The 22,893-nt window shown below is 43.4% G+C and overlaps 1 protein-coding gene across 1 annotated transcript in view; it reads right to left on the bottom strand.

The window, feature by feature from the left end:
- The window catches only part of ASCC3 (activating signal cointegrator 1 complex subunit 3), a 139,910-nt gene extending 122,194 nt beyond the window's left edge, over positions 1-17,716 (bottom strand). The window contains exons 1-7 of the mRNA XM_054393057.1: positions 17,627-17,716; positions 16,729-16,879; positions 15,377-15,960; positions 5,592-5,712; positions 4,682-4,889; positions 3,776-3,917; positions 3,274-3,399 (exon numbers count right to left, since the gene is read on the bottom strand). Coding sequence (XP_054249032.1) covers positions 3,274-3,399; positions 3,776-3,917; positions 4,682-4,889; positions 5,592-5,712; positions 15,377-15,960; positions 16,729-16,879; positions 17,627-17,716 — 1,422 coding nt within the window. The remainder of the gene's footprint in view (positions 1-3,273; positions 3,400-3,775; positions 3,918-4,681; positions 4,890-5,591; positions 5,713-15,376; positions 15,961-16,728; positions 16,880-17,626) is intronic.
- Positions 17,717-22,893: the final 5,177 nt, after the last annotated feature.

Genomic DNA, 22,893 nt, shown 5'->3' with positions numbered 1-22,893 from the left:
CTCAAACTATCCAAAGAAAGACTGGAAACCTGCTCTTTGGTAGCACCAACTACAGCCTTCAGTAAAACATCCTGCACAGTAGCTGAGACTTTTGGCTGCCCTGTCTGGGTTTGTTTTATTAAAACAAAATCCCAAATTAGCCAGGAGAATAAGAATCCTTCACAGACTCCTATTGCTCAGTAGTACAAGAAAAAAAAAAAACAAAACCAACAACTTAGGGTTGTTTTGTTTTATCCTCTCTTCTTTAAGTATTCAGAATCAGTTCCACTGGTTGAATCTTGACACAAATTAAAATCCTGCCAGGTAAATGCAGGTACTTTGTTAGATTACTTCTAGCTAGAGGCAGATGTGGCTATTCCCACAGAGGCTCAGCAGGTGCTCTTCAGCAGCTGGTGCCCTTTACTGGTTTGCCTTTGTAAGCATTCCCACCAGATTTCCAACCATTTCCAAGGCAGCACTACACAATATACACAGGCTTGGCAGCTGTGTGGAAAATGAAACAGGCTGAGGTTTCATTCCAATCAAATGCAGTCAATTTTAACTCATGTTAATATTACAAAATGCATTTCCCTAATCATATTTACTGTCTGCATGAGAAGGAGCAACCAAAATCCCAAATAACTGAAAGAATATGCAACTTTGTGACAGCAGCTACTCCTGTTTCTCGGCGGCTTTTGCTAAGCACATCATACCCAACCATGCTACTTGGAAGAAGTGAATAGAGAAACTGAGTTCTCTGCAGTCAGCAGTACAGACATACCCACCATTAACTATCAAAACCAATGGTTTGGCTTGGAAGGGACCTCAAAGATCATCTACTTCCAACCCCCTGCCATGGGCAGGGACACCTCCCACCAGCCCAGGTTGCTCAAGGCTTCATCCAGCCTGGCCTTGAACACCTGAAGAGAGGAGACATTCACAACCTCCCTGGGCAACCTGTTCCAGTGTCTCCCCACCCTCACTGCAAAGAATTTCTTCCTAACCTCCAGTCTAAACCTGCCCTCCTCGAGCTTCACTCCATTCCCTTCCATCCTATCACTACAAAAAAGTCCCTCCCCAGCTCTCCTGTAGCCCTTTCAGGTATTGGAAAGCTGCTCTAAGGTCTCCCTAGAGCCTTCTCTTCAGGCTGAGCAGCCCCAACTCTCCCAGCCTGTCCCCAGAGGGAGGCTCTCCAGCCCTCTGATCACCTTTGTGGCCTCCTCTGGACCCTCTCCAGCAGTTCGATGTCCTTTTTGCGCTGGGGCACCAGAACTGGACTCAGTGCTGCAGGTGGGGTCTCAGCAGAGCAGAAGGGCAGAATCCCCTCCCTGTCCTCCTGCTCTCACTGCTTTTGATACAGCCCAGGACATGGTTGCCTTCTGGGCTGCAAGCAACCATTGCCAGCTCATGCTGAGTTCTTCATCATTACCTTGACCTGTGTGGGCTATTTTCCTTGCCTGAAGTTGGGACTAATGATGACAGAACTTGCAGAGTTTCCTCAGAGCAATTTCCTAGCCTGCTTCATTGGATGCATGGCAAGATTTCATTACAATTAAAAATATTTTTTTACCAACTGTTCAATTCCCTCCAACTTTCAACTGCAGTTTGGCAAACATGCAACTGAAATACAGACTGAGATTAACTGAAGGATAAATGGTGCAACAGTCTGGATATGAAAAGTGTAATTTGTGCAGTAATATCCATGCGTCTGTACAGGAGACCTAGCCTGTACAATTCTAAAAACAAGAAAACATTACAGGAAAAAAAAAGGGAATATTGATTTTGCAATCATTCCTTCACACACAATGCAGAGGGAGGAAAAAAAATCCTTCTTATTGAGATCATTAAGTACTGTTAGGAAAAGGAAATAAAAACAACATGAAGCAAAGAAATAAATCCTACTCAGAACATCCACCTGAAGTAAAAAGCTGAAGCAATTTTTCACCAGCAGCAATTTGTTAGACAAAACCTGTTTTCACAGTCTTGAGGAGGAGCTTTCCCTGACCTGAGTTTATGACTTTAAAGGTCCATTTACTTGGCAAAAAGGCTGGTACACCCCCACTTTTATTGTAAATACTAAAGATGTATTTCACTAATGGTCACACAGGATGTCAAGCAGCCAAAGCCAATAAATCTAAGCTTGTGCTTACTCCATTTTTTACATTCTCCTTATTGAAACGATCCAGGTTCTAAGGAATCTCAACTGATACTAAGAAACACTTCAAATGAAAGATAATTCATCTTTCTTCAATCTGATTGAAAGAGATCTTTCCAGCCTTAATGATTCCATGACCCATAGCACTGAAAGTGGCTTGGCTCCATAGAGTCACAGGATGGTTTGGGTTGGAAGGGAACTTTAAAGGTTATCTGGCCAAACCCCCCTGCAGTCAGCAGAGACACCTTCAACTAGAGCAGGTTGCTCAAAACTGCAAATAACCTAACCTGGAATGGTTCCAGGGATGGGGCATCTCCTACCTCTCTGGGCAACTCAGGCCAGGGTCTCACCACCCTCAGTGGAAAAAAACCTCCTCTCTAGTTTAAGTCTCCCTCTTTGAGTTTAAACCATCACCCCTTGTCCTGTCATAACAGACCCTGCTCAAAAGTCAGCTTCACTCTCAACCCCTTTAAATCCTGAAAGGCCACCAGAAGGCTTCCCTAAGGCCTTTTGTTTTCCAGGCTGAACAATCTCAACTCTCTCAGCCTGGCCTCACAGCAGCTAGCTTTCAGCCCTCCTATCATTGCTGTGGCCTCCTCTGGACCTGCTCCCACAGCTCTATCTTTCTTGGCTAGCCATGAAGCAGAAGCACTCTGAGTTATGGTATATCAGCCAAGTGTGTCCCCATCCTCAGCCCCAGAGCTGCCCAGACTGCAGCAGCTCTGCTCTTCCCCACCACAAGCCCTTTTTCAGCCTGGACGGTAAGAGATTGCTTCAGCTTCAACTCCTTTCCCCAGGCCTGACCAGCAATGGAAGCATCAGTGAGGATCTGTTACTGAGTGTTGGAGCCCTGGAGCAGGCTGCCCAGAGAAGTAGTGGAACATCCTTCTCTGGACATTGTGATCCTGGGCAAGCAGCTGTGGGTGCCTCTGCTTTAGCAGAGGGGTTGGCCTGGATGATCTGAGACATTATGAGAGGGACTGGATCACTGAACAACAATCCCCAACAAATAATCTCAAAACCAGCAGTGAGGAAGCTCAGCAGCTGCATTTACACATCACACTATTTGTTTGCAACCTTTTTCAGGTAAAATTTTATAATACAAAACTAATTTCATGTCTTGGAAATCATTTACTTACCTCATCTAAGTCTTTAATGTAAACAATTTTCTCTTCAATACCAATAGGCATTGGTTCACTGTGAGGGATCTTTACTTCTTCATACATTTTGTTGTTTTCTCGCTGAACTGCCTCTGGTAAGAATACCTAGAACAGTACCAAGGGAAAAATTAATTCCAAGTATGAAAACAAACTGTCATTAAGCAGAACCCACTCTGAACAGTGCTTTAGCAGCTTCCTGCAAAAAATGAATCCAAAATTCTCAGAGATTCATTTTACAGATAGCAGTGAACCCCCCAAATGGAAAACAATCAGTTTTACTACTCAGAAAACAGTCCCAAAAAAACAAAAATAAGATAAATCCATTAACAAATTTCAAAAGCCATTAAGTTCAGAAATTCTTAAAGCATTCATTTTGTTCCAGTAATTTCAATGGCTCCAAATGATAGAAAGTGAAAAACCAACAAGGTTGTTCCCAGGGCAAGATGTACTGTTCCGGAAGGGTCATGCACCAAACACCTACCTTTGCACCCCCAATGAATGCTGATGTTTTCATGGCTTCAGCTCTGGAATCATAAACATGTGGATAATGGATTTTTTCAAAGTCCACCTCTCTCTGTCTAGCCAGGACAGGCATGCTTCGAGCATTCAAAAGTGCCAGTTCCCTGTGAGCAAGAAAAAAAAAGAACCAAACAACTGCAATGATTCTGCCCATTTTAGGCAGAATGTGGTTTCTGGAAGTCAGAGCAAGAGGTGTGGAAATTTAAAGTAAAAATACATTGTCAAAACAATCAACAAAGGAATTTTACAGTGTTAGTCTCTGGCATCAGTTAAACCAAGTCCTCACAACCCACTGCCTGCAGAACAATCAGAAGTGCAGCCCATTAAGTGCAAGGCCTCCCTAAGTGCAGCGTAGCCTCTCTGTGAGCAATACAGCAAGATCAGTATTCACAGTCAGGTACCAGCCTCATTCTGTTTTTCTCAGTAGGAAACACGAGAGCTTATTTGCTTCTTATGTTCTCCCTTCCCTACTCCTCCCACTACCTTTAGCTGACAGCATGGAAACCAGCACCCATTAATCCTGAGAGGAAAAAAAGAAAGATGGTTCTGATAGATTTAGTACAGACTTCATCAATCTTAAGGAAGTGGTGTGTGCATGGGAAGTAAGAAAGATAGCCTGCCCCTCTCATCTGCATCTCCAGGCCTGCAGAGATGAGATCAAGAGGATTCTCATTAAGCAGATCATTGCTTGCTTTCCCTGAAAATTAGGTTTTCATATGAAAAAAAGAGAAGTCCTACTCTTGTAATAGAACGTGACTTGAAGGCAGAATCTCCTCATCAGCAAAGCAAGCTAAAGAAAACAAACCATTAGGGTACCTTGAAGCAGGGATTACAACAGAAGCATTTCTCAACCAGGGGCATTTGTTACCTTTGCATCCGCAGCTCTTTGGGATCAAAGCTCATTAATCCTTCTCCAGAAGCTTCTCCTTCTTCCCCAGCCTGTTTCTCTTTCCTGGCATTTCTCTTCTCCTCCCGCCGATACTGTTTCAGTAACAGCTTTTCTTGTTCAGACTGAATTGTCACTTGACAGCCGTAATTGGGCTTGGCATTCTCTCCTAGGAACCTCTTGCACTGTTCTGCAACAGGACAACAGGCAGGCATCTTCAGAACTGCTGCATTCCAGCTTTGCTCTCCCTAGCCTGCTTCTAAAGGTATGGGGTTTGTGGTGGAATTGTTGGTTGGTTGTTTTGTTGGGGGTTGTTTTTGGGGAGGAAGGAAGTGAGCTTGTGTTTAAAGACAGTTTAGCTTTATATAGAGGACTGTGCAGCAGCTGGCCTCAAGAAGCCTAAAAGCTCCTGTTCCAAAGGTTGGATGTTTAAAGCTAACATCATAAAGCAAGCAAAATGCCTTCATCTCAAAGTAAGAGGATGGGCTAGCAGCAAAAGGAAGGGCTCTGTTTCTTTTCTGCATTTCTAACTTCACTAGAGGAACCACCACTGCTGTCTCCTCTTGCACAGAGACGCTGGTGTGAAAGCAGTTTGAGCAGGCTGGATTTCCAAACACCTAATCAGTGTATGTTTACCAGATAACATGATTGTAGTGGAAGCAAACTCACAATGTAAATTCCCTAAACAAGTGGGAAAAGAAACCCTGCTCTACACAACCACAGGGATGCCTTCACTTCACCAGGAGATCTTTGTTTAAGCCTATATGTCTCTCTCCATTCACTCCTTATCTTTTTGACTTGCTTTTTAAACAGACATTGACAGCATTGTTGTTTGAAAAGTTATAAAACTATTTTTCATGTGATTTGGAATAAAAATTTTGTAGTTCCTTACCTTGAAGAGCCTGAAACCTGTTATCATTTGGACCAGTCAAAGATCTTTCCAGAATCAGAGATCTGTTCTGTAGAAGTTTCTCTATGAGTTCAAACCCTTCAGGACCCAGCAATTCAAACAACTGCAAAGGAAACAAAGTTCTAAGTTACTACTCAACTTAGCATAAACCTATAAGCAGGACTGCAATATTCCCATCCTTGGCAACAGCACATGTGCTGACAGTGAGTTTGAAGACTTGGACTTCAAACTTCAGCTCCAAGTAATTCACCCAAACTTCAGCTCCAAGTAATTCACCCAAAAGGTATCACTGCTGGCATTTATCCTGATCCTCCCTTACTAAGAGGGAAAATTACAGAAAGATTTCAGGAAATATTAAAAAGAAATCTGTGAATTGTATCTAATAAGTAAAACTCTGCTTCTCTTTGAGATTCTTCCTTAAAATTCAGTTCTTCTCAAGACTAAATTTTATGTGTCTGTCTTCATGGTCATTTACCTAACTGTGCTGCAAATTTAAATATTCCTCCACAATCTAAGCAGCTAAATCAGGAGAACCAATGGTTTCTCACAAATCAGATAAAGAAGGAGTTATTCCCAGACTAGTGAACAAAGAGACAGAGCTGGCTGCATTTTCACAGTATTGTCCTACAAAAAAGAAACAAAAAAGAGAAATCACAGCTGTAGAATACAGCAGGAATTGGGAGAAACCATTAAGATTACACCAGTATCAACTTCAGTCTGTGCCATTCATGCATGATGCAGGCGATGTACACCAGCACAGAATTCCCTACCAAGAGGCACTCACTATAGGTGCAGCATTGGTATGTTATTATATATTCTGGCCTGAAATGTCAACAACCAAGACCTTGACAGCAGGCAACAGAATGTGGTGAATGTGCATAGCTGCTGTCTTATGAAGATTTAATGAGATAAACTGGACAGCAGGCAAGAGCTGAAGAGGCTATGTGTCAGTCAGCAGCTTCTTGACCACCAGCCAAAGCATTACATCCCTTGAAGTCAGTACAGATTGTACCCAAAAGGCAACCCTGGCTGCCTCCAACAACAAAGGTCTCAGATGACTTCAGCTAGTACCATAAAGACACAGATGAGTGTGATGTATAGTCACTCATATTTGTATGGATGATTTTTACATTTAATTTTATAGGCATAGTCTTACTATCTGGAAGGAAGTGTAACGAGCAATCAGTCCAGGAACAGAGGACAAGATGGGTCATGCTGTATTAGAAGGGTGAGGCAAGCTCCCCATGCTGATGATTTCTACTGAACCTCTGCTAGTTACATGGAAAAAGCAAGGAAACCCAGCACAGTCCTGCAGACAGGCAACAGTCTGCCTGGCAGAGCAGGTAACAAGTAAGCTGAGCCCCAAGAGATGTACGACACAGAAATTTTTTTTATCAAGCAAAGCTCAGCCATAAAAAGTAAATCTTGATGGCTGAACTCACACTTCAAGACTTCCCTCTGAATGTTAAACAGCTGATGCTCATTTCTCAATTCTGTAAGGCACAATGTATAAGGAGCCTTGGAGGTCCTCAGTGTGAACCCAATTAGGAGGTACAGACCTGGGAACATTACTTTGATATCCAGCATCACAGGGGCCTCTTCTATAATGTGGGAAAGGATCATATAAATCAAAGAAAATATCTTGTTTTGCAAATGCAATCAAAACCACAACAGGAACAGTCTTGGTACCTTGCTTGGGTCTTACTAGTAAGTACTGCTCTGCTAAAATTATAGAACCATAGGATTATTTTGGTTGGAAAAGCTCTCTAAGATGATGCAGTCCAACTGTCAACCATGGCCACTAAACCACATCCTGAGGTTTCCCAAGGAAACCAAATCACTCTGAGTGCGTAACAGTGTGTGAGCCAACAAAATCCTTTTAAGCACATTTTTAACACCTTTAAGCCTCTTCACTAACTTCCAGAGTTGATAGAGAGACAAAATGTTTGGGGCCAGCAGAAGAACAAACTAAATGACTGCTCTTTGGGCCTCCTGCTCTGTCTTCTGTACAGATGAAGCATGAGCACAGTGGCATTGACTCACACCAGTGAGCCCTCCAAGAGCACCGCTGTAAACTCTTCTTTGGCCAGGAAAGTAACTCATAAGGTGACTTGCAGGAAAGTAATTTTGTGTCTGGGTAATGAGTGATCCTCCATCTTTGAGGTGCCATCTGCCTGCATTTCTTGCCCAATTTGTAGCTCCTTAAGTGGATGTGAAAAGAACTTCTCAGCACCAAAGAAAAAGTTCTACCAGGCACAGAGTGACTTGCTCTAGGAGAAGATCTCATTAAGTTCAACAATATATTGAAGCTCATTCAAAAGTTACCATGAATAGATCAAGCCTTGTATCACCTCAAAAATATAACAAAACTAAGTAAAGGAATTAACAGGAAAGAGGAAAAGCCCAGCATCTCTTGACTCTCACTGCAGCTCTTTCATAATTTCTTAAGTTCTGCCCTCAAAAAACAGCACTCAAATGCTATTCAGTTTGGTGTCTTCTGAAGGGAGACAGCATGGCTCTGTTTTCACAAAAAGACAAAGCTTATCATCTGTGGGGTTTCAACAGTCCCTGGACATCAACAAAGCTGTGTACTTCTGAGTCTAAAAAAGGCCACAAGGGAAAAAGAAAAACCCAACTGTATGAGAAATAACAGAATTCTTTCCTCTGTAAGAGAGGGAAGCAGATAAGCTCCATGGTCAAGAATAATGAGATGTGGGCTTTGTACTGGAAATAAAAAAATCTTAGTAATTTTAATAAAATTACAAAGAGAAGATGAGCTTGAAAAGGCAGCCCCATGGCAGGTTAGAAGCCTTGATGAGAAGATAAAGATAAAACACCACAGGGGTGATCCATGTATGCCTCTGCTTCCCAAAATGGGACCTGCTTTTAGGAACTAAGTAATGGGGAATAAGTTTTGTGATATGTTAATTTGTTAGGGCTAGAAAGTCCTTTTATTGCACAAAAGGAAAGGCCACTTTGACTGTTTAAAACCAAAGATGTTCCATGAGCCAAGCTGCTTTGTCATGCCGACGTCTGCGATGCCAAGGGCAGGCACACATGCAGAGCTGAATGCTAACCTTAGAGTCTGCTCTGCTGAGACCTCACCTGGAGCACTACAGCCAGCTCTGCAGCCCTCAGCACAGGAAGGACACACACCTGATGGGGCAGGTCCAGAGGAGTGCCACAAAGATGATTAGAGGACTGGAACAGCCCCTGAGGGAGCTGAGGCTGTCCAGCCTGGAGAAGAGAAGGCTCCAGGGAGGCTTAATAGTGGCCTGGAATCTGAAAGTTAACTGAAAGTCCTGGTGGGATTTTTCCTGAGCACAGACGATATTTCCTACACCTTTGTTTTATGCTGCCAGTCACTGCTGCCCCCTCTGTCTCTCTGAGTGCCTTTTCTTGCAAGCCACAGCATACTGATGCTTTACTCCCACTCTAAATATGTTTGTACTGCTTCTTACTGCTCCTTCTTTGCATCCATCCAGCCTGGCAATTCTTTTCCCATATTTCATTTCCACACTTTTCCATGCTTTATTTCACCATGTCCATCCTATACAATGGACCCCCTGGGAACCCTCTCCCAATTATTTTTAGCACCTCCTATATACAGGAACGATGAAGTCACCTTCTGAAACTGCTTCCCCTGTCAGTAGGCAGTCTACATAAACACATTCTGCACTCTGTGCAGTGTAGTTGAGACACAAAGTATCTGGCAGTGCTTACAATGAGTCTTGAGGGTCTTTATAATGGGACAAGCACATAGAGATGTCGATGCCTTGGAAACACATTCCATCAGAACTTGCACTGGGGCTCTCAGAGCACCTTTGGTTCTGCTTCAGAAGCATTAGAAAAGTAGCAATTAGGAATCCTAAGCCTGAAGAGCAGCAATTTAGACAGAAAACTCAAGGTTTTCACAGGACCACAGAATGGTAGGGGTTGGAAGGAATCTCTGAAGATCATTAAGTCCAACCCTGCTGCCAAAGCAGGTTCACCTACAGGAGGTGAAACAGGAACATGTCTGGGCAGGTTTTGAATGTTTCCAGAGAAGGAGACTCCATCACCTCTCTGGGCAGCCTGTTCTAGTGCTCTGCTACCTTCAAAATAAAGAAGTTCCTTCCCATGTTTAGATGGAACTTCCTATGCTCAAGTCTATACCCATTACCTCTTGTCCTTTTGCTTTGACAAGGAAGAGTGAACCTCCTGGGAGCAAAGCAGCATGTGCAATTAGACTGATGTGCCAAGCTGGTGACAAGGCAGAGTTTCCAAGAGCAGAACGTTCGTGTTTGATATCTGGGGGAAGCAAAGCATTTGCAAAGCCCAACACCCAGCATTCCACAAAGCTGCAAGAAGCTGATGCCTTACAGCATATTTTGCCTAAGGAAAGCAAAGTACACAGCTAATTTCACACCTGCACACTGCACTTCTTTGAAGGAGAAGGTCAGCTAGTAACTAGGGGAATGGCTGTGGCATATGCAAACAAGCTCCACTTGCCCTCGGAGCCAAGCAAAAGTGTTAGTTAAATATTGAGCCAGAGCCAATTGCACTGTGCACAGATAATGAAGCCTGTTTCTCAAAAGCATCTCTGTTGGATCCTGCACAGTCTGTCAGAGGAATGATCTTAAAACCAGCACCTGAGCACCATGCAAGCCTGCAAAAAAATGAAATGTTGCAGCACTTCTCACAGTTTCATAATGTGAACTGTGAAGAGTTCATAGCTCTTTATATAATTTACATATTCAGAGTGCTCAGGGAATCACTCTCAATACAGACCTAAGAACTGTTAAACTGAATTAAAGGTTTAGAAATGCAAGCTAAGGGTTTCTTAGGGCATCAATTTTTTTGGCCAGTTAGAACACAGAGTTTTTATTTGCAAAATGCAACACACAAGTTCTGACTGATTGTGAAAGCAAGGAGTAAGCAGAAAGAAGGCTGTCTACAGTTTGCTGTTTACAACAAGCACATGAAGTCACTAGCAGGAAACAAAATCTACACACAATTGCTTAGATTTGTTCTGCAATAATGTGATCTTGTGCAATGCTCTTCCATTTATTTCCTTGGAGTGTACAGTCTGTGGGAGTTGAAAAATCTTTTTGTAGCTGGTTTGCATTATGAACTCTAAAATAGGCTCTTGTTGAACTGTTTCAATGTCATTTCACAATGTTACATTCAGCTCAGCTTGCACACTGGGAGAAATGTAAATGTCCACATAAATAATGCTAGGCTTTTAAAGGGTATTGGAAATGTAGCCAGGTAAATGAAGGCTGCTTGGATTTTCTCTTAAAAGAATAATGATCACTACAGATTCCTCTTTAATGCAGGAAACTAAACAAATGATTTATCTGAAAAACAAATGCCCATTATTTATAGATACTTAAGGAGACCGATTTAACACAGGTAAAATGAAAGTCACTTTAAAACCTAAGCAAGATTGCTTGCAACATGAAGACTACTTATTTCCTGCACTCCATAATTCACTAAGTTACACAAAAGGTTAAACAAGGACAGGTGTTAAGGTCTTGCACCTGGGTAAACATAATCAAGGAGCACAGCACAGGCTGGGATTTACCTGTGGAAAGGGACCTGAGGATGCTGGTGGACAACAGGCTCCATATGAGCAAACAGTGTGCTGCTGTAGCAAGGAAAGCCAGCAGGGTGTTGGGCATCACCAACAAGGGCATCATCAGCAGGGATAAAGAAGTCAGGAAGTCATTCTACTCAATGCTTGTCAGGCCACCCCTGGAATATTGTGTTCAGTTTTGGTCTCTGCTACACAAAAACAGTGTAGGAAAGACACTGAGGTCCTGGAGTGTGTCCAGAGAAGAGTAATGAGGCTGGGGAGGAGTTTGGAGGGTATTGTGTGAGGAAGGGGCTGAGGGAGCTGGGGGGTGTTTTAGCCTGGAGAAGGCTGAGGGGAGATCTTATTGGTCTCAACTGCTCCCTGAAAGGAGGTTGGAGTGAGGCTGGTGTTGGTCTCTTCTCCCAAGTAACCAGTGATAGGATGAGAGGAAACGGATGGTTAGATTGGACATTACAGACCTGCTACTTTAATTCATTTCAATGTAAAATGAAAATTTGTCTATGGTTAAAGAAAGAAAAAAACCCAAAATAACAAACTATTCTTTTGGGATATAGAGAGAAGGTGATTAAACAGAAAATAAATAGTTTGGATATAAAAATTATCACACTGAAGCTACAAACAAAACTCACAGCTTGACTGCAAGATAATCTTTCATAAACCTTTCAAAACTGACCCATGAGATTGTAGGTCAGGGAACACACAGAAACCAGTGGAGTAACACAGTGGATAAGAAAAAGAGAAATATGATTGGGGAAGAGTTAAAAGGAGATGTTTTTGAAGAAAAAATAATAATCAAAAAGACATGCAGGTAACTGGAAAATGACCTACTAATGATACATCACTTGGTATAACACTTCATCAATCTAGGAAATGAATAAACAGAAGCTGTCTCACATCTGGACTTCATTTGAAAGATTGCAATTTTCCACATGAGGACTTGTTAAAGTCGAGGGGATGAGCATTAAGAGAAGAATTAAAAGTTGGTGAGCAGCTGCCTGAAGGGGAAATGAAAGGCAGTGCTGAAAAGGTGTAGCATCATCTGGGAAAAAAAAGTTACAAGCACTGTTCTTTGCTGTTCATTCTTAAAATTGGTTAAAAAGAGGACAACTGTAGCACAGGGAAAGCGATCAGAAACCCAGCCCTGATTACAGCCAGCAGGCAGGTGACAAGGGTTCATTTCTGCCACTCAGGCAACAAAGGCTCTAGAGAGGTCTTCAGGGGAGAAGCTGGGTCAGGTTTTCCCACATGCTTTTATCACTGAAGTCTTCCTCAATGTAAGATGTACCCCTGACAGAAAAGTCCTTTCCAGAGTCTGTTAATGTTTGTATAGATTTTCTTTTCCTTTACTTTTCTGAACTGCTTCTGCAGAAGGGCTGGAAGCAGACTCAGAAGGGCCTCCTGCCAGTTTGTTGAATTGACAAATGAGTGAAGCTCCCCTGGTTCTTGATCCCAAGAGCATTAACAGGTTCAACCAACAAAGCACATTGGCAGATATCTGTGGTGGGATTAGGATAGGGCAACAGAAATAATGTAAGTGAACTCAAGTGGAAATAAAAAATCATTATATTGGCACCAGTGACAAAGGCAGCTGAAGTTATAGGCTGAAGCCTGGGAGCTACCAGAGCTCCAGATAGCAGAGCCTGGGGAAATGCCTGTCTAAAAGCCTGTTGCTTTGTCAATCAGAGATACACAAACATTGTGCTTAAAAAAAAACCCAACAAACCCTACTTAATGAAACAACAAAAGAATCTATTACTAGGTAAAGCATTATCAATTATCATCTGATAAAATAACAGATATCAACTCCCATTCTGAAATAAATAATAAAAGAACTGAATTTCAGTAATAAAGCTGTAACCTTCTGACCCTAAAGATAATAGATCCCTCCACATCATACAGGAATAGGTGCTGTCCAACTCTTGACCTCTTTTTCTCCCCCCATCACATTAAGCTGATATTCAACAACCTGCACTGTTCTGATTAGAGGTCTCTAGTTACTTTAGCTCTATGTGAAATTTTTCCCTTCTTTGTTATGATAAAGGGAAATTGCACCTCTGCATTAGTGTAAAAATAGAGATTCCCTAGGGGTGTTCAAAGCCAGGCTGAATGAGGACTTGAGCAGCCCAGTCTAGTTGAGAGGTGTCCCTGCCCATGGTGGGGAGGTTGGGGTGGATGATCTCTGAGGTCTCTCCCAACCTAAGCCATTCTAGGATTCTACAATAGGCATCTGCAAAATAAAATCCAGAAAAGTTTTGCAGATATACAGAACCTCCCAAAAGAAATCTCCTGAGGACAACAAGATGTAACCAAATAGGGAGTGAAGTCCTCCAGCTTCCTCCTAGTTACCCTGGGAGGGGTTAGATGGCAAAGTTGCTAAAATGCTCTCAGCTGCCTCAAATCTTCATTTTAAAATTGCCAAATACTAGAAACTGAGTGATTTCATTGAGGACTGCTCTGTATGCTAAGTTTTGACAGGAAACAATAGAAAAGCACAATGGTAGCTGGGCAGAAGCCATAGTCTGTCATCAGCTTTTTCCTCCTGTTATTAAATAATGGCCTTGTTGCTGCATCACTGCCACCTCCTGCTTCGCAAGGAGCCTGACACACAGTGAGGAGCAGGCTCCTTGTAGCTGTCATTTAGCTTTGCTAGACTTCATGTCCCCAAAGAAAAGCACATGTCCAAAACAGTTCAAAAATAAGCTATAACTCCCATCTCACTCCAAGCATAGGAATCAATTTTCCTCTAATTAAGAGTCACCAGTGATGTGCGAGATAAACAAACTGCCCCACAGGAAGCAGGGGATGCTCTCAAACAGTGAAAGCAAAGAATAAAGTTATTTCTTCTACCTCACCAGCCACTTTAAACAGGAGTTACACAGTGCTGAAGGAAGAAGCTCATTTCAAATCCTTGCAGAATTCATGAAGTAGATAAAAACCTAAGTGGCATCCATGTATGTGCCTGTGCAGGCACTACAAAGAAGACAGGATGGCACTCCTGAAAGGGTCTAAACTTGCTCATAAGCTTAATATGGTCTGGAATCCTAGAATGGGTTTGGTTGGAAGGGACCTTAAAGATCACCTAGATCCAACACCCCCACCACGGGCAGGGACGCCTTCTACTAGCCCAGGCTGCTCAAGGCCTTATCCAATCTGGCCTTGGACACCTCCAGGGAGGGGCATCCCCAACCTCCCTGGGTAACCTGTTCCAGTGTCTCCCCACCCTGTCAAGAATTTCTTTCAGATCTCCAGTCTAAATCTGCCCTCCTCAAGCCCAAATCCATTCTCCCTCATCCTATTACAATCTTAATGTATTATAACCTTAATAAACTTTGCTTAAGGCTCAAATTGCATTGTTTTAGAGAAGAGAAGCCCACTTGCCAACATCCTCACCACCAGCATGTTCTTTTCTAAACAGGTAGCAACATCTTCCTGAACAGGAGACTAGACACAGCCTTTTAAAATATGAAAATGTATTTTTACAGACCTGGATTTTTATTTACAAAAAATTACCCCTTCACAACAACAGTTCTTGTTCTCTTGGTTTATAAGGACAAAAAAGAATTTCCTAGAGCAGAGAGACTTTAGCATGTATGCATCACCTCAGCTGAGGCAAGGTTTTCAGTATGCATAATCAATCACATACTTGTTATGCCATCTCATATGGCAATTCTATGACCTAGTTCTAGAAATGGGTTCTCTTCAGGTTTAAAAGCACCATCTGCTCTTAATGATGCCACCAGCAAAACTGCTGTAATAAAAAAAACAAAAACCACTAAAACAAACTCCCTAAGTGATGGTAAAATCCAAGGCCCAGAAGAAATATTCAAGTCATAAGGAGTCTTACAGAGCACAACACAAATGCCAGCTAACTTTTAACAGAAGGTCATCAGGTTCCAATTAATTTTACCCTTTCCTTGGCCCCCATGTTGTGTAATAAGCAAGGAATTAATAAGATCGTTGCAAGGAAAGGCAACATGGGGATCAAAATAAGGAGAATGGGGAGACAAAACCAATTTCTTTTTACTAAGAGAGTTCTTAAAAATCCAAAACAAGATACAAGAAGCTTGTAGGACAATATTTCTATACAGAAAATAGTTCCAAGAACAGCTAAATAAGACAAGAATATGGCTTCAGCAACTCTACCATTATGCAGATCTCAATACATAATGTGGTTAGTACTCTACTGTACCTCATTCTGAAGTTCATCACCACTTTTGCTAGAAGCCAGCATCTCGTACAAAGTACAGCAGAGGTCTTCTGTTGTTGGCCCTCCAGGGGTACCCCCTTGAGATTCATTCAGGTACTTTCCAACTTCATACCACAAAAAAGAATCATCTACTTTTCCCACAGACTTGGGCTCAGCTTTCCCATCACAGTAATTCTGTAAGTGATTCAGCTGGTTAGTCAGAAACTTGTTATAATCTAAGCTTATGATCTTCTGTGCATCGGCCTCCCCATTCACAGGCAGCTCCTCAGAGTGGTCCAAATCATGCATGTCAAATGAAAACACTACATTTTTACCAAAGAGGACTCTGTCATCACCATTCTGCTCTTCAGCCATCTGTATGAGGGCCGTAAGCTGTTCCTCAGTGAAGTGAGAAGCAATCCGACATGTGGCACTACAGGCTGCGGCAGCAGATGATGATGGAAACGGCCCAAACATCTGCTTGATCGCCTTGGTCTCATCATGGCCAACGCATTCTTTGTTGTGAAATGTCTTAAAGAGAAAAACAGCTCCACTCTCAATTGCTTCTTGTCCATTTTCAGCCCCAACTGTTAACAAAACCAAAGCCAAATGTAACTTTATACACTTCAAACTTCATTCTCTCCCATTGCCTAGAACAGAACTGGGTTCAATTCCTTGCTGTGAGCCTCATCAACAGAGATATGAGAAGAAGACCACAACAAGAAGCAGTAATTGTTGCAAGGTACTGGATTATAAAAGGTATGTGGTAAAAAAGCACCTGCCTTCATTATCTGTCTGTCTAGAAATTCATACTAAGGATTACCAATGCTTGCTTGTTTTCCTGAGTTAGAGCAAAACCTTGCCTGAGGTCTTCAACTCACAACAGGATATTTATGAGCTTTTAAAGAGGTAACAAATTTCCACTTTGTCTCACTGCTTATTCACAACAGACTAAACATACAGAACTCAGTTGGGAATTACTACACATCCTTGTACTGACTCCCAGTAGAATTACTACAGAATTTATGCCAACTACAAAAATTGCCCAAAGAAATGAAAGCAAATAAATACACGAATTTAGATTTATAGCTACCAAAAAAAATTATAGTCAGATTATGCAAATAAAATATATATTATTAGAGAAAAAAAAATAATTATTTGTCATATGCAAACATTCACAAAAAGGTACTCAAGGCCAAGATAGGCAAATTCAACATATGGTGAACTAAAATGTCACTGTGAAACAATTATAAAAGTCATCAAGCACAAACTGAACAAACCCAGTCAGGATACTGGGTGTGGTGCTGGGTGGCAGTGGGGTTGGTTTGTTAGACTACCAGAGAATGAAAGCCTACCTATTTGTTTGGCAGCTTGTAATATAGTTTTTAGATCACCATTTACAGCTTGGTATTCTTTCTTGTCCAAGTGGTCATCAACAAACTTCATTATCTTCTTCCAAGTAAGCTCAGACTTCAGCAGCTGTTCATGGAGTTTTAATCTTTTAGTCTGAAAGCACAAAATATTAGGGTTTTTTTTTATATATTTCCAATGACTATAGGGAAGCTTCCTGAAAATTAAACATCAGATAAACCACTTTCCAATTGCACTCAGCCAGTATGAAGTAACAACAGCAAGCAGCTTCCCTTGAGAGATGATTCCAATGTCTGACTGTTCTCATGGGGAAACATTTTCTTCTGGAGTCCAGTTGGAATGTCCTCAGGAGTAACTTGTACCCATTGCCCCTTGTCTATTGGAGCAAGTCTAAAGGAGGGCCATAAAGATGATCCAAGTGCCTCTGCTATGAGGATAGGCTGAGGGAGCTGGAGTTGTGCAGCCTAGAGAAAAGAAGACTTCAAGGAGGACCTTAGAGCTGCTTTCAATATCTGAAGGGAGTTACAGGAAAGCTGGAGAGGGACTTTTCATGAAAGTGTCTAATGACAAGCAGGAATGGTTTGAAGCTGAGGGAGAGCAAGATTAGACTGGATCTGAGGAAGAAGTTCTTCAGCACAAGGGTGGTGAGGCTCTGGAATGGGTTGCCCAGAGAGGTTTTATATGCCTACTCCCCCTCCTTGGGGGTCTTCAAGGCCAGGTTGGGTGAGGGCTTGACCAGCTGAGTCTAATTGAGAGGTGTCCCTGCCCAGCTTTGCTTGTCTACTCTTATAAAACAGCAAAGCAAAGGAAGAGAGCAAACAATTCCTACTATGCACCCAATACTTGACAATTGAGCTTTGGGAAAGAAAAAAAGCTCTTTACCTTTAAGTCAGCCAATTCCTCACTGTAATCCTCATGCTTAGTGACATTTGAAAAGGAGCGTAAAGCACCTGTAAGGCGAGGCAAGGCCATCTGGTACTCATTCAGTGATCCATAGGATGAGAAACCAAATCCCAATGCAAGCACCTAGATGAGAACAAAAACAACAGGGTTTTGTTAATGCTAGAAATACAAACTCACATCACGAACTTGAACGACCTTTTTGAGCAGGCAGAACTTGGCTGGCACTTCAGCTAAACAAGTGGAAAGAAATTATAGAAGGGAGGTGAAAGGCACAAAGCAGAGGCAAGGCCTGGTGACATGCAGAGCTCACTCAGCAGGTTGTCTCTTCTGCCTAAAGAAATTTACAAGCAAGGAGGCAAAGTGGCAATTAGAATCAGAATTGTTTTGGTTGAAGAAGACCTTTAAGATCAAGTCCAAACATTCTCTGCCTAGACTGGGGCTAAACCATGTGTCTCAGCACCACATCTCTGCCTGTTTGAAACACCTCCAGGGATGGGGATTCAACCCCCACTCCAGGCAGCCTGTGCCAGTCTTTGAGAACCCTTTCAGGGATGCAGTTTCTTCTAATGTCCAACCTAAACCTTCCCTGGTGCAACTTGAGGCCATATTCTCCTGTCCTAGAGGAGAATTATCCCTTTAGCATCAACAACCCAAGGGTATTCCAATGAAATCTATGGAACTGAACTTTTTAGTGTGCTTTAGTTTATCAGGGGCCTCTCAATGCCTCTCTCAAAGTTCCATCAACAAAGGCTGAAAACAACCCCACCTTCCAGAAAGGTTTGTCACTAAAGCAAAAGCAGGAGGTGTATGGAAGGTAAACAGAGAAATAAGGGGAAGATGGAAAGCGGCGAAATCAGGGAAGGAAAGAAAACCTTTCAGCTAACAGCAACTAAGTAACACGTGTCGCCAAGGATGGCTGAGAGACAGGGCTTGGGCAAAAAATGTTATCACACAAACGTGATGAGTAACTGTGTAACTGCTGTGCCAAGGCCATGGACCTCAGCAGATGGTAGTAAGAGAGTCTCCTTAACACACTGCTGTAGTCAACAGCAAGCACACAGAGGACAAAACCTCTAATGCTAAGCACTGGTCACAGAGCAAGCACTGCCAGCTTCTTTCCAGCTCAGCTTCAAGAGGTAAAATAATTGCTCATAACTCTTGCTAAAGATCCACAACAAAACTTTAATGGAATAAGCATGACCTTATTACAGGGAGAAGCAACTCAGCAACTACCTGTGGATGAAAATGTGTACAGTAACCAGCAAGAACAGTAGGCTTTCTGTAGCAGAAAACAACTAAGAAATATTTTAATCTTTTTTTCTGAGCTCTAATGGGAAAGCAAGAACAGAAAACAAACTTTATTTCTCTGCTGTGTCTATTCTGCTTGAAAAATAACCTTCTGCACATATCAAGTCAAACTTTTAACCATTAACCAACCCATGATAACAATGTAACCTTCATAGAATCAATCACAGAATCCCAGGTTGGCAGGAACCTCGAGGATCACTTGCTCCAACCTTTCTTGGCAAAGGTATAGTCTAGACAAGCTGGCCCAGCACCTGTTCAGCTGAATCCTAAAAGTGTCCAATGCTGGAAACTCCACTTCCCTTGGGAGATGATTCCACTGGCTTAAGAAAGTCACTTCAGGATAAATTAAAACATCTTTAATTAACTGAAATATCAATGAAGTTTACTGTTGGGATACCCAAAGCTCAGAGGCCAGAGAAGTTCCCAAAATCTTTTGCTTTCAGAACAGAAGATAAACTGAGCTTGGCTCACGAGCTCTGTGTACAGCCAAGATCAGGTTTTGCTTTTTATTTTCTTTTGAGAAACCTTTCGTATGTCTGGTACAAAGAAGAAAACTAAGTCCTGTTTGATCTCATGCTGTTTTCTCATTCGTTTCTAGTCCTCAATGTTTATTAATACCAGCAGTAAGCACCACAAGAGGTTCAGGCCCATTCAACGCCTGTGCCGTGCCCCACCTGCCAGTACTCCTGCCAGCCCCATTCCAATAAACACACTTGAGGCCAACATCAGAAACAGAAGAACGAAACCAGGCCTTTATTAGCGATTTGTACCATCCACCGAGCCGCCCGCTGGAGCTCGGGCGCGGGCCGGGCCCTGCTGCCGGCCCAGGGCACCCTGTCCGCCCGCCAGGCTCGCCCTGCGGCGAGCCCGGGGAAGCCAAAGGGCTACCTGGCACCGGCCTCGCTGCGTCGAAACAGCCGAGCTCCGCCAGCAGCCCGGCACCGCTCCCTCCGTGCTCCTTTCCTCACGCCCACACACCGGCGGGAGCTAGCTGGAACGCGACAGTCCCACTCCTCACCGAGGGGACCGGATCGCAGCTTTACGCCTGCCACAGGAAAGAACAGCACTTCCCCCCATCTCCCAGAGCGCCACCGAGGCCGCCCTTCCGCCGCCAGCACTCCCCGCGGCCCGACGAGCCCCTGCTTCCCGCCCAGCATCCCGCAACCGCCCGACCCCCGCCCGCCGACCACGGCCGCGCACCTGCCTTCCGGCCGGCCGGTTCCGCTGCCGCAAAGAGCCGGCGCGGCACGACAGTGCCGGAAAGCGAGCAGCCGAGGGGCGGAGCGGCAGTGGCCGTGGAGTTTCCCGGGCTGGTCCTGCGCCTCGCCGGGTTCTCCACTGCAGTGTGTGTGACACTGTGGTATCCCAGGCTGCTCCTCTGCTTCGCCGGCTTGTCCACTGCAGTGTGTGTGACACAGTGGTATCCCAGGCTGCTCCTCTGCCTCGCCGGGTCCCCCACTGCAGTGTGTGTGACACTGTGGTATCCCAGGCTGCTCCTCTACCTCACCTGGTTCTCCACTGCAGTGTGTGTGACACTGTGGTATCCCAGGCTGCTCCTTTACCTCACCTGGTTCTCCACTGCAGTGTGTGTGACACTGTGGTATCCCAGGCTGCTCCTCTGCCTAGTCGCGTTCCCCATTTCCGTGCCCGCTCATGGCAGTGCCTCTGCCTGCTCCACTCACTCCAAGAAGTTTGAGGAGCTAGAGCAGGTGCAGAGAAGGGCAACAAAGCTGGAGAAGCGTCTAGAGAACAGGACTGGGGAGGAGCAGCTGAGGGATCTGGACTTTGGAGAAGAGGAGGCTGAGAGGAGACCTCATTGCTCTCTACAACTTCATGAAAGGAGGTTGGAGCCAGGTGGGGGTTGATCTCCCTAAGCAACAAGTGACAGGAACCGGCCACAAGTTGCACCAGGGAATGTTTAGGTCGGACATCAGGAAAAACATCTTCACTGAAAGGGTTCTTGAAGATTGGAACAAGCTCCCTAGGGAGGTGGCTGAATCCCTCTCATTCCTGGTGGTGTTTGAAAGAGACAGAGATATGATGAGAGGGCAGAGAATCCCCCAGATCCTTATGAGATAATTGGTAAGGGATAATGCACATTGAAATTAGTAACATGGCATTCACCTGGAGCTATGCACTTTAGGAAGCTTCAGTTATCTTGAAGGGAGACGGAACACAAAAGCCCTCATAATCTTCTTAGAGTCAATTCTAACAGCACTGAAAAGGCAGAAGACACCAGAGGGGACTACTGCTTGCGTGGCTGATTTGAAAAGGAAGGTTTCCGTTTGTCAAACATTCATCCTAAGAGATGGTTGGAGTTATAAATACCACATCTTACTTCTCACAGAAAGAAAAAGGTGATAATCTTCTCAGCTGGAGATTATCTGGAACAACTATGAGGCTATTAACACAAAAATTAAAAAAGGAAACTTAATATGAATGCAAATGTGGTGTAAACACCAACTCAGGATCTTGTGATCAAGGGCAAGAGAGGTGGAAAGAATGCTGTTTTCAACTGCTTGAAGGCAATAAGCAAGAGGAATCAGAACTTCTCAGTGATCAGAAGAAATTTTATGTAACTGGTGCTCCTAAAAGCTGGTGAGTTTGTGTGATTAGAACATTCAAATCAGTGGTTGTTACTCACTTTAGGAGAACAAAGTAGACAAAAAGAGAGCAAAAGGGGAAACTGAAAAAAAATATCACTGCACTAACAAGCATGGTGCAGAAGACTGAAGAACAGCATAAATGAAAAGAAAATTGTCAGGAATGCTGTGATCATTGAATGGGTTCGGTTGGAAGGGACCTTGAAGATCACCTAGTTCCAAGCCCCCTGCCATGGCAGGGGCACCTCCCACCAGCCCAGGTTGCTCAAGGCATCATCCCACCCTGCCTTGAACACCTCCAGGGAGGGGGCATTCACAACCTCCCTGGGCAACCTGTTCCAGTGTCTCACCACCCACACTGCCAAGAATTTCTTCCTAACCTCCAGTCCATTTTCAGAAACATATTGCAGGTCTCATGCAACCCTTAGAAACAAACAAAAAGGTGTGTTTTAGTTCTCCTGTGCTAAGACAAATCTCCAGGCAGGCCAAGACTAGTCCAGACAAAGTCTGACCCATCCTGATGCCTGTGTTACTAACTTCACTCCAAGCCTGTGGCCTGTTACAAGCAATGGCAGCTCTGTATTGTCTGGGCTACAATCTTGTGCTAGAAATTGCACAGCAAAGTTACTTACTATCCAATATTAGGATCTTTATTCCCTATGATTTCCATATTTCCCATTAGGTTCTGTTTGACTGAGTCTAGTAATGTTTAATTTTGAAGTAAATTACATTGTTTGCTTCTTCAATAGGAAGAGCAGGTGTAAGGGAGAGGTTTTGCTCCTCAAACGATGGAGAGATTGTTGCCTTTTGTCTGGGAAGGCTTTCATCTGCCAAAAGCAAGCAAGCAAACAAAAATGTGAAAAGATTTTTTGGAGAGTGTTGTCTGATATCACCATGGCAACATTAAAAACTCCTCATTAAGTTTAGTTCTGTGCAAACAGATAAAAAGCAATATTGTTACCTAATGACTTGGCTGAAGTCAGTAAACCATGATTTTAGATCATCTAAAGAGAAAATTACCCTGAAATGTCTGCAAGTCAGTTGTCTGTGATTGCAGGGTGGTACTGAGAACTTCCAAACATCAACTTCTTTTTTCACCCAGAAGCCACATCTCCTAACAATCTTCTTCTCTGGTTTGTGTCTGTGTGCAGTCAAGGTGTTGGGTTGGACCATTAGAATCATAGAATGGTTTGGGTTGAAAGGGACCTTCAGAGATCCTCAAGTCCAACCCCCTGCCAAAGCTGGATCATGCAGGGCAGGTCACACAAGAACACATCCAGACGGGTCTTCAAAGTTGCCAGAGAAGGAGACTCCACAACCTCTTTGGGCAGCCTG

Source organism: Indicator indicator, chromosome 27 (assembly GCF_027791375.1).
Source record: "Indicator indicator isolate 239-I01 chromosome 27, UM_Iind_1.1, whole genome shotgun sequence".
Lineage (NCBI taxonomy): Eukaryota > Metazoa > Chordata > Aves > Piciformes > Indicatoridae > Indicator > Indicator indicator.
The sequence above is the reverse complement of the archived record's forward strand: the minus strand, read 5'-3'. Positions and strand labels throughout refer to the sequence as shown.